The 12,004-nt window shown below is 37.7% G+C and overlaps 1 protein-coding gene and 1 pseudogene across 7 annotated transcripts in view; one reads left to right on the forward strand and one right to left on the reverse strand.

Annotated features, from left to right (window-relative positions):
• FOXJ3 (forkhead box J3) overlaps nt 1–12,004 on the forward strand; it is a 145,913-nt gene that overhangs the window by 113,294 nt on the left and 20,615 nt on the right. For 5 of the 7 annotated variants that reach the window (XM_054512936.2, XM_045897944.3, XM_045897942.2 and 2 more), the window contains 4 exons: nt 3,385–3,513; nt 5,773–5,814; nt 6,609–6,783; nt 10,318–10,734. In XM_054512936.2, coding sequence (XP_054368911.1) covers nt 3,385–3,513; nt 5,773–5,814; nt 6,609–6,783; nt 10,318–10,734 — 763 coding nt within the window. The remainder of the gene's footprint in view (nt 1–3,384; nt 3,514–5,772; nt 5,815–6,608; nt 6,784–10,317; nt 10,735–12,004) is intronic. The other 2 variants (XM_045897948.2, XM_045897943.2) reach the window with 1 other exon arrangement.
• LOC123860559 (U4 spliceosomal RNA) lies at nt 9,239–9,369 on the reverse strand (annotated as a pseudogene).

Below are 12,004 nucleotides of genomic sequence, written 5' to 3' on the forward strand. Positions count from 1 at the left end.
ATGGGAAAATCAGATTTTCCGTTCACAAAAATAAATTCCAGATGGAGCTGAGCTATAAATGATAAAACTATAAAGGTCTCAATTGGGTGAAAAAAAAATGAATTTTAAGGAATGTAAGAAAGGAAGTAATAAAGATGTAAGAGCAGATATTAGTGTAATAGAAAACAAAGCTTTGTGTAATCCTTTACCTGATTTTACTGTAAAAGGACAGAAAAGGATATACATTCCATGAGTCCATTTATACTTTGTTCAAAAAAAAAAAAACAGATAAACCAACTAATAGTGGCAGAAGTTGGTATAGTGGGTGTCTTTGTCAGCGATGGGGATGGATGGTGCATGATTGGGAGAGCAAATGAATGGGCCTTCAGGAGTCCGTGTTATGTTCTATATCAGAGGTTCTGTGGTCTGTGAACACCTAGGTAACTAAGACCTTTTTTAGGGATTCCATGAGGTCAGGCTGTTTTTATGATAATACTAAAATATTATTTGCCTTTTCCTTTATTTTTGTATTTTCATTGATGCAGCAAAAGCAGTAGTATGTAAATGTTAGCACAAATCAAAGCAGTAATACCAAAGTGTACTAGCAGTTATTGTATTCTTCACTGCCCACAGCCCTCAGGTTGAAAAAAAGAATACCAGTTTAACTTAATGATATCCTTGGTGAAACAGGAAAAATAGTTTTATTAAGTTGTGACCTTTGAGTACATGTCTTTTTGCTCTTCTCTGATGAAATGGGAAGTATGCATAAAACACTTAGACTACATGCTGAAGTACATTGGTTACTTCAAGAAGAGCAACCTTCCTTGTGTGGTTGTTTGAGTTGGATATGGAGCTGCTGCTTTGTTCATGGATCTTTGTTTTTACCTGAAAGAACAATTGACACTGATTATTCAGATTTGGCAGATGTTTTCTTGATAAGAAACAAAGTGAGTTTGTCACCTCAAGGAAAACAATTGATAGTATCCTTTGCCAGTGATAAAATTTGAGCTTTTAAAGCAAAAAACGGAAGTTTGGAAAACTTTTATCCACCACAGTGAGTCTGATAGCAGACTTTAAAGACTTCTTTAAAAAAAATCATTGGTTATGTTAGCACATATGAGTTTTAATGTTGTATAATGAAATGTGTCAGTATTTGGAAGATCTGTATAACTTTGTGAACCAGTATTTTCCAAATGGCTAATGCATAATGTTATAAAATCATGCTTGGATGAATGATCCATTCAAAGTACAAGGTAGAACAGAGGATTTTAGTGTAACAGTATGAAAAATTTATTGGTATGTTTTTAGATCCACATTGCAACTCATCTTTAAAAAATTATCACTTGTCACGTTTTGGTGTAGTATCAAAAAAGACCATCCACTATAATCTGAAAGTCTGTTAAAATTTCCCTTTTCCAAATAGATATATATGTGTTGCTGGGCTTTCTTTGTATTGTTCCACCTAAAAAACTTATTGCAGCAGATGGAATACAGAAGTGGATAAGAGAATCCAGCTGTTTCCTGTTAAGCCAGGCATTGAGATTTACAAAAATGTAAAACAAGGGAACTCTTTCTAATTCTGTTTATTGGGAGAAAATATTTCTTATGTTAACATTTAATTGGGTTTATAATTGTTATTTTTAAATTAATATGTTTTAATATATAATATGCCAATTATTATTTTTGGGGGGACATAATATGCCAACTATTAATAGATGTATCAGCACAAACAAGCTCCTTGACTCTTCAATTTTTTAAGACTGCAGAAGTGTTCTAGGATCAAAATTTGAGGCTGTTCTATACTTGTTCTACATTACTTATTACTACATTACTTATGATTACATAAGTATGCCCATTTTGTAATAAATAAGTAATCTGTATACTTTGTGTATATCTTACATTTTAATAAAAATGTTTATCCTCTTTCCAGATAAAAAATAAGCTATTAAGATTTTGTCCAAGATTTCTGACTTGAGTGGTAGGTAACTGAGCATGGACAGGAGAGAGTGTGAATGGGGGACAGTTCAGTTTTGCCCTCAGTAGAGAGAGATACATGCCTAGTTTTCTACATATTTGGCCTCTTTTGGCAGATGTTTGTAGCATTTAGCGTGATCCCATTCTTAGCACAAACAGAAGGATGGTGATAGCTCAATTGGTTTATTTAGTCAGCAAATATTTCTTAATTGTATACTGAGTAGAAAGCACTTATGTTGCTTATGATTCCTTACTGGGGACTCAAGGAGCTACAATCTAATAGTGGGTAAAAATTAGTTTTACCGTAAAGCTAAATGTATTGTGTCCATGGAAGTAGGAGCATAGAAAGGAAAGTTGGTTGTACTTTATGAATAGAACCTTGAGGGATAATTAGGCTAGTTATCTGTTTTAAAAGTATTTTTTTGTTTCTAATTAAAAATTATGATGGTAATATCAGTGATAAAAGTCTTCAGGAATACCTAGCCCCTTGTTAATTTGATTTATAGTCCTTAGCATCTAATGTATAAGTTAGCATCTTATTGTTATTTTTTTAAGATTTATTTATTTATTTGGGGGGAGGAGGGGCAGAGGGAGAGAGAATCTCAAGCAGACTCTGTGCTGAGCGTGGAGCCTGATGTGGGGCTTGATCCCACAACCCTGAGATCATGACCTGAGCTGAAACCAAGGGTCGGATGTTTAACTCACTGAGCCACCTAGGTGCCCAGTAATTGTTGCTATTTTTAAAAATTAGATCACATACCTATGATTTTGCAAGTACATTGGACAGTTGAGTGTCCAGTTTTCAGTAATATAACCAGTATGATGCGTGTGATTTTTAAAAATTCCTTTTTTGTGTTCTTTTCAATGCCTAATATTTTGATAGAAGAGAATAACAGTTTTGCTTAAAGCTTGAGTAAAAAGTTTATACACTGTAGAAATACTTAACGGGTGCCTGGGTGGCTCAGTTGATTAAGCGACTGCCTTCGGCTCAGGTCATGATCCTGGAATCCTGGGATTGAGTCCCGCATCGGGCTCCCTGCTCAGCGGGGAGTCTGCTTCTCCCTCTGACCCTCCCCACTCTCATGCTCTCTCTATCTCATTCTCTCTCTCAAATAAATAAATAAAATCTTAAAAAAAAAAAGAAATACTTAACAGTGAAAACCCGTAATCCCCTTATTAAATGTGGATGAACTAATTATACTTGATAGTATATTGAATTTATGTACTTTCGGATAGGATATTTTTCAGTTTGAGAGTAATTTGTTTCATGGTAAACATAGAGTTAGTAGTGAAGGGCATGGAGTTGGGGTAGGAAAGACCACTAACATTTTGTCTTTAAGCCATATACCAACCTAATTGTTTTTTTGTAGAGTTGCTTAGAAAGTACTCTTTACAGTGAAAAGTACTTATGCTAATGTTTTTCTTTTCTAGGTAACGTTGTACAACACCGATCAGGATGGTAGTGATAGCCCACGCAGTAGCCTTAACAACAGTCTCTCAGACCAGAGTTTGGCATCTGTTAATTTGAACAGTGTTGGAAGTGTGCATAGTTATACACCGGTAAGTCTTGGTGAAGTTAACTTCTTTGTTGAGACTCCTTGAGTGCTTAAAACTAAGCCAAATGTCATTGAAGTGCGAATAAAAAGTGAAGATGTGTATTTTTCACTAATTCATTTAGCTTAGATATGTAGAGCAGATTCCTACCTTGATAGTGTTTTAATGGGTACTTATATTTTACCAGGTTCGATACACATATGTGGTTATACTGTGTTTTATTATTTTGGTCTACTTACTTGTTCTCTGTCCAAGTGAAAAGTAATTGGAATAGGAAAAAAAGTTGTACTTTAGGAAAGCTGTATTTGATGATACTTTACAGTCCTTTGTAAAAGAGTTTAGAGAATGTGTATACTGCCTTGTTTTCCAGCTATAGACCTGAGAAGGGAATTCTACAAGCCTCAGAGGTTAGGATGACTTGGTACCCAATTGTTAACCAGTCTTACGTGTTTAATTTTGGTCTGGAAAACAAAGCTATACTATAAAGGGACCGGTGTGTGCTGATTTTGTTACCTATTATAAGAACATGACCCTTGTGTTATCTGATACCTCTTTTCAAATCATCTGGCAACTGTCCTCCCTAGAAGACAGAACAGAGCCCAGGAGCCATCCACTGCACTGTACATTGGTTTAAATTTGATCTCACCAGATCACTGCCTGTTCCAGGATGAGTAAATAGGTAAAATCTTACATGGGACAAAGATATATAGCGGAGGGGAACCTTAAATAAGAAAATAACACAAAGGAAACCAAAACTGAGGGAGCAGAATTAAAATTCACATTGAATGTAGGAAAACAAAAGGTGGCTCCGTAAAACTGTTATCAGTGCTCTGGGGGAAAAAACCTAAAATATTCTTCCAGAATGCAGAAGTAACAGTTAAAGGAATAACAATTATGTCAGAGAAGATAATAGATCTGGAGAATTGAGAATTACAGGTGTCCCTGAAGAAGAAGCTAGAATAGTTGGTACAGAAGCAGTTTTCAAAGAAATAGAGATTATAAAAGTGTTACTGAGCAACAGCAAAAGTTAATGGGGGAAAACCTGTGTCTAGACCCATCACAATAAATTAAAAAATTTTAAAAGTTATCATCCATGTAAGTACTCTAGAAGAAGAAATTAGATGCATTCAGAGAAATCGTAATTCTCTTCTATAATGTTAAATACAAGAGGATAATGGAATAATACTGCACGTAGAGTTTTGAGGGAATAGGTTTGGATTTATAAATAGTATGTCCAGCCAAATTTACATTCATATGTGAAGTCAAGAGAAAGACACTCTTCGATACACAGAGCTTAAAAAGCTTTCCTATCTTTGTTTTCATGTGCCCTTCTGAAAAACATTACTTTGACAATCAAGAGGTGAACTAAATTAAAGCACTCAGTAATTATGAAATCATAATATAAAAGGACTAGTTGGAACATTGAAGCAAACTAAGCAAAGATTTAATTATTTTAAGTTGTTTTTAAAATAATGTGAGTGTAGAAAATCTTGACACCAAGAGTCCAGTATTACAAAATATAATGAAAGGAAAAAGTTAAATTTGTAGAACTAGGTGACAGAAGAAAGAACAAACGTGTCTATTATGCCAGTACATGCAGGAGGGTTAAACTTTACTTTGGAAAGCTAGACATCGTCTACTGTGCTTTTTCCTTTAACAAGACATCAAGTGGTCATCAAACATTCTGTAAGCAACAGGACAGCACCAGCTGCTGGTCGGGCTTGCCACATGTATATAGATTGATCCTATAAGGACACAGTGAGTCCAAATGCACAGAGATATTGTTATTACTTATGTGTAAGCCAGATGGGTATGGTTCCCCACATCCCCCAGGATGACACTGAACTGGAGGAGCCAGATGACAGACTTCACAAGTAGTGAGTCACTGTAGTGGAGGAACAAATTCCATATTACAGCTAAGCAGTTGTATGACTCGCAGCCCTACCCTAAGAGAGTAAAGTAGAAAGTCCCCTGCCTCTCTGGAAATAGGGAGGCAGTTGAGAAGTGTCTCTTGGCAGCTTCCTGCAAGATAGACAGGTGGACAAGAAACTGCCCCATGGCTGCCTCCTGCAAAATAGGAAGGCAGAGGAGAATTTGCTGCTCATAAGACCACTCATTCCATGTTCCAGAATAATCACCAAGGCTTAGGTCATCCTGCCATTGAGCCTTGCCTCCAGTGGCCTGTGTGGAGATGTGTAAGGTCACCAGAGTGCCAGTGGTGGAGCCATTCCCCTACACAAAATTCATATTTTTCTGTTATTGCAGACTTCTTGTGAGCATCAGTTTGAATGGCTGCATAAATTTACAGTGAGTGTTCATATTTTAATTTTTCAAAGCACTAAAAAAATGGCAGTTTACCACCCCTTGATAAAATCTTTAAGAGATACAGCTGATCTTTTTTTATTTCTAGTTGTGCTGCCTTCAGTGATAATTCTTATTTTCTAGGAGTTTATGGTGCTTTTTCTTTTTCTTTGCATAGCTCAAAGCCATGCTCTATTCTCTTTTTCTCAGAATCTTCTTTATCTGTTACCCTCATTTCTCATTTCTCCTTAGTTTCATTAAAAATTTTTTTTTTCTCTAGAAATGAAGAGTTAGGTGTATTGAGGCTCCTTGCTGCTTTGGGCAGCACCATGCAACCTCACCGTACTCACAGTATTTGAGTTTAAATACTTAAAGATTAATTGAATAAATGAACAAGACATGTTAGTAATATCATAGTAGAGTGGAGTTTGAGATGAAATTGCTTCAGGAGAAATCAAGGTGAAGATTCTCCAGAAACTGGAAGGGTTCCATGCCTAGCCCACCATTCATTTGTATGATCTTGGGAAGGTTATTTAAATTTTTTGAACTCTTTCCCCTCTTATGTGAAATGTGGAGATTGGATTAGAATCCTGTGGTTCTTCAAAATCCAAGTTAACGATTTTGTGCTCTTGTCCTTCATGTGTACGCAACTTAACAGAGGATGGGAAAGCCAAGGACAGGGACATTATTTCCTTTGGATTCTAGAAACTGTTTTAATATTTTCAGTTATATATTTTATGTAACAGACCAATTCTGATATATAGAGCTACTAAATTAGTAGTATTTTCTTTTAATGTTAGGTGACAAACCATCCAGAACCAGTCTCTCAGTCATTAACTCCTCAACAGCAGCCACAGTACAACCTTCCAGAACGAGACAAACAACTCCTTTTCTCAGAATATAATTTTGAAGATCTCAGTGCCTCATTTCGGAGCCTTTATAAGTCAGTTTTTGAGCAGTCACTTAGTCAACAAGGTGAGTGTTTACTTGGGGTGGGCGGTTTTTGTTTAATTGAAGTATAATTGACATGCATATCCTATTAATTTCAAGTTGAGTTTTTAAAATACCGTTTTATAAAGTAAATTTTTATTGAAAAATGTTCTTAAGAATTATTTTCACATAGCAGCTGTTGTATTTCTTGAATCATTGAACAGTATCATTGTGGTCAGGATTGAATAGTCTTTGTGCCTTTACTATACCCTGTATATATTTACATAATAGCACAAGAATGCAGATAAATTTCATCTTGCATACCTAATTCACTTACTAGTGGTGTCCTGGAGGCATAGTATTGAAGAATTTTGGCACTGCATCTGTGCCATGTAGGAGAAATCCTGCCGTGGTTAGTGATGTCTAGCACGTGTTTGAGTGGTAAATGTTGCACTACAGGAATAGATGTACCGTTCCTGTCTGTACTGACTGTTATTAGCAAAGAGGTAGTGGAATATGGTAGCACCAAATTTGCAATTTCATTTATGGCGCTTATAAATGAACATACTGGTTAGTGGGAAGCTCTGGGTCACTGGTTTTTGTTTTTTTTTTTAAAGATTTGATTTATTTATTTAACAGAAAAAGGGAACACAAGCAGGGGGAGTGGCAGAGGGAGAAGTAGGCTTCCCGCTGAGCAGGGAGCCCGATGTGGGACTTGATCCCAGAACCCCAGGATCATGACCTGAGCCAAAGGCAGACGCTTAACGACTGAGCCACCCAGGCGCCCCTGGGTCACTGTTTTATACAACATACTTAAATCAGATTTTAACACTAAAAGTGATTTTGGTTAAGATGCTCTGTTACATCTCAGCCAAATGCTAGATTGTTGCTATTATGTGTTACTGTCCTTTAGCTGCTGGTTTTATTTTAGTCAGAGTCATGTGATAGGATTAAGATGTTGCATTGTCCTTCCCCCATAAATACTAATCAGAAATTGTTGGGAACTCTACTATTGCAGCACTTCCTAATTGCTTTGTTTGGCAGATTATTTCCACCCCAACTCAGAGAGTGTACCTGTTCACAGTTAGTGAACAAAATAGACAAAAATCCCTGTGTTTATAGAACTTACGTTTTAATACTTAACCATTGTCAGATACTTCAAAAGTTAATGTTATATACAAGTGTTATATATTGATGAATATCAGTAACTTGTACAGGAAGCTGGTTTTTCTGGTTAAAGTAAGATTCATGTATTTTTCTCATTTTGAATTTTCTATTTATGAAAGTAGAAAAAGAACTAATAAAAGACTTTGCTAAGGAGATCCAGATGTGGTGATCAAAATCGAAAAATACTGGCTTTGAAATAGAAATGACAATTTCTGAAGCTCTTAATGATATTTCATTACACTAATTAAATATTTTAAAATATATTTATTTATTTGGGGGGGTTGGGCAGAGGGAGAGAGAGAATCCTAGCACTCTCCCTGCCAAGCGTGGAACCTGATGCAGGGCTCAGTCCCATGACCCCAAGATCATGACCTGCACTAAAACCAAGAGTCAGATGTCCAACCAACTGATTCACCGAGGCACCCCTTAAATTTTATTTTAAAAACAGTTTGGGGGGTGCCTGGGCAGCTCAGTCAGTTGATTAGTCCAACTCTTGATTTCAGCTCAGATCTTAATCTCAGGGTTGTGAGTTTGGGCCCTGTTTTGGGCTCCATGCTGGACATGGAGCCTACTTTAAAAAAAAAAAAAGTGGAATTGAAAAGGTTGGTGTAGATCATACCTGGGTTCCCTTTTAAAGTGCTAGGACTTTATTGGAAATAGACAATGAAATAACTGCTTTTTCTCATCTTACTGTAAGAACCCTATAGATTCCCTCCAAATGACAGTTTTCCAGGGCCAAGTCAAGTACTTTTATATTAACTCTTCTGCCTATAAAACTATCTTAACTTACTAGGTTCTAAGATTATCTTACAATGTACTCTAATACAATTTTGTTATTAATGGGCAGTGTGAGAATATTTTCATTTAAAATGTTTGATTCTTTTATTAACTGATACTGTGCTGCAGGATTTTATTTTTCATTTAATAAATTCGTTGTGTTTTGGTTCAGTAAAACATTGTACGTGCCATCCTTTGGGATATGAAAATAGCCTAGTTGTGTTGAACCAAATATCATAATAAGATGTATGAAAATGAGCATCTACCTGCATGCAAACCAAGAGTACATTATTTTTAACATTAGACACTTCTGGCCTAATCATAATTATCATCATAGCAGCTAACATTTACTGAGCTCATCTGCACCCTGCACTTCCACCATGGCATTTAATCCTCACAACAATTCTGTGACAGATATATCCATACCCATCTATAATTGAGGTAATTGTGACTTGCAGAGATTAATAACTTCCCAAAGTTACCAGGTGTGCAGATGGCAGTACAGAGACTTTAATCCTTACTTTCTAGTGCTATAAATTATGCACTAAAATATGTGTCTCAAGAACATTCCATAAACCAAATGAAAAAGCAGTGAAGATGGCTGTTTTGTTTTGCTTAGTCTTCAATTAGCAATAATCGCGCCTTGGATAAACCTCATTGGCTACAATACTGCCCCTGCGCAAAGCTTGTTTTGCTTAGTCTTTTTAAAACATTTTTATTTATTTGAGGAAGAGGGAGAGAGCACAGAGAGAGAAGCAGACTCTTGCTGAGCAGGGAGCCCGATGCAGGGCTTGATCCTAGGACCCTGAGATCCCGTCCTGAGCCGAAGGCAGACACTTAACCAACTGAGCCACCCAGGCGCCCCTGTGTTCCTTAGTCTTGAGAATTCAAGCCACCTTTGACTTAAAAGTTTTTGGAGCCATCAAAGAAAGAGTTCAGAAATAACTGGGCCTTATTTCTCTCCTCCACCTCTGTCAAATCCTTGGTCTTCAGGCCTGTAGAGAATCATCCGGAATGTGACCCAATATTCACACACTTTTCCCCTAACATTTCCTCAGTCTTTCAAGACTTCTTCTTTTTCTTTTTCTTTTTCTGAGAGGGAGAAGAGAGAGGGGCAGATGGAAAGGGAGAGAGAATCTTAAGCAGGCTTCATGCTTTGCACAGAGCCCAACGTGGGGCTCAGTCTCACAACCCTGAGATCATGACTTGAGCCGAAATCAAGAGTCAGATGCTTAACTGATTGAGCCACTTAGGCACCCCAGGTACTGCCTTTTCAAGGACGGCTTTTCCAAATCTTCAGCTCCTTCCTAGCTGAACAGGCAAGAAGCAGTGTTCCTGAATGCCCTCGGTATACTTCTGCATTAGTACCGACATTATTGGACATAATCTCCTTAAGTGTCTGTCCCTTCTACTAGATCATGAGCTACTCGAGGCTAGAGGGTGGTGTTTCTTACTCTTCTTAGTAATCCCAGAGACTGGTGTATGGTGGATGTTCCATCAACACTTTTTCAACTGAGCCAGTATTGCTTCCTGACAATGTATGCCTCTGCTCTATTAATAATTTTGTACATGTCTGCCATAAAATATAACTGAAATCTGACTGTGAATGCTCTTGCTTTCTCTGACTGTGTCTAGGTTTGATGACCATCCCTTCCGACTCTTCCCAGCAGTCCCACACCTCGTGTTCGTATCAGCACTCTCCTAGCAGCACAGTGAGCTCTCACCCACATAGCAACCAAAGCAGCCTGTCCAACAATCATGGCGGTGGCCTCAGCACCACGGGCAGTAATTCGGTTGCACAAGTCTCACTGCCCCACTCCCAGATGCACACACAGCCGTCTCCACATCCGTCCCATCGACAGCATGGTTTACCACAGCATCCGCAGCGTCCCCAGCACCCAGCATCACACCCGCAGCAACACAGCCAGCTCCAGCCCCCTCACCCCCAGCACCCCTCTCCACATCAACACATACAACATCATCCGAATCATCAGCATCAGACGTTAACACATCAGGCACCCCCACCCCCACAACAGGTATCCTGTAATTCTGGTAAGTTTGTGTCTCCTGACTTGCGTTTGGCAGTGAATTAGGATCTGTTCTTTGTTATCTGAGGCTCATGTGTATTTACTACCGAAACCCTTCTCATCTGTCTCCTTTTATGTTTTCTTGTTATAATCCTATAGTTGTAACTCATTCAGTCCATACGTTGATCTGGAGATTTTTTTTTTTTTTAAAGATTTTCTTAGCACAAGATGGGGGAAGGTCAGGGGGAGAAGCAGACTCCCCACTGAGCAGGGAGCCCAATGCAGAATTCGATCCTGGGACTTCAGGATCATGACCTGAGCCAAAGGCAGTCATTTAACCAACTAAGCCACCAAGGCGCCCTGGAGATTTTCTTGATTAAAATTGATTGTGACAACATAGGCAAACTCAGCAACCCTTACAGGTTTTGGTGTTAACTCTCATTTTGTCCTTCTGGAAAACCAGTGTTTTTGTGAGCATTTGAAAGAAGAATGGGATACACAATCTGTTTGCAATCTATTATGATTCGGAGTCGTATAGATGAAAGAGAATAGGTCAGAAAAACCTGTTTTTGAATCTTCATTATGACTCGTATGACCTTGCATTACTTCTTTTAGTCTTACTATTTTCTCATCTATAAAAATGGAACTAAAATACCCTGATATACAGTGTTGTTATGAGGATCGCATCGAGAATGCAATAGGAAGTGCCTCGTCTGGTACCTTGCCTTATAAATATTCAGAAAATGTTCCCACTCTTCCTTTCTTTGCTTATTCCTGCCCAGGATCTCATTTTAGAAAGATAGATTGCAAAGGAAGAAAATATTCTTCATATCCTGGTTTTTAAAAAATCTGTTGCTCTTAAGTTAGGTCTTGATGGTTTCTGGTGAGATGCTTAACTGACATGGCTCACAGACCAGACATCTGCACTGCAGAACTCCCAGGGGTGCCTGGGACCACATAGACTACAAGGTGAATGGGGCCCTTTGGAGTTGAACATATACAGATCCTTCCCTTAGCTTACTTGGCTGTCCACTTACCAACCAAATCACTGATGAGATTTTTATCCTGGAGGGACAATTTCTAAATGCTAGCTGGTGCTAGTTCTTGCCAATTAAAATTGATCATTATTTCAGGCAATTAAACTACTGTCGGAAATGATCTTTAGATACTGCATACTGTCTCTTATATTCTGACTTCGCTATAAAGCTTAAGTTTTTCTGAAACTTGCCTTTTTTACAAAGTGGAAAAATAATACAGTATTTTGGGGAGAATTACATAAGGTACAAAAATGCATA

This window comes from Mirounga angustirostris, unplaced genomic scaffold (genome assembly GCF_029215605.1).
Source record: "Mirounga angustirostris isolate CCGP_5_RB_7025 unplaced genomic scaffold, mMirAng1.0.hap1 SCAF_4, whole genome shotgun sequence".
Taxonomy (NCBI): domain Eukaryota; kingdom Metazoa; phylum Chordata; class Mammalia; order Carnivora; family Phocidae; genus Mirounga; species Mirounga angustirostris.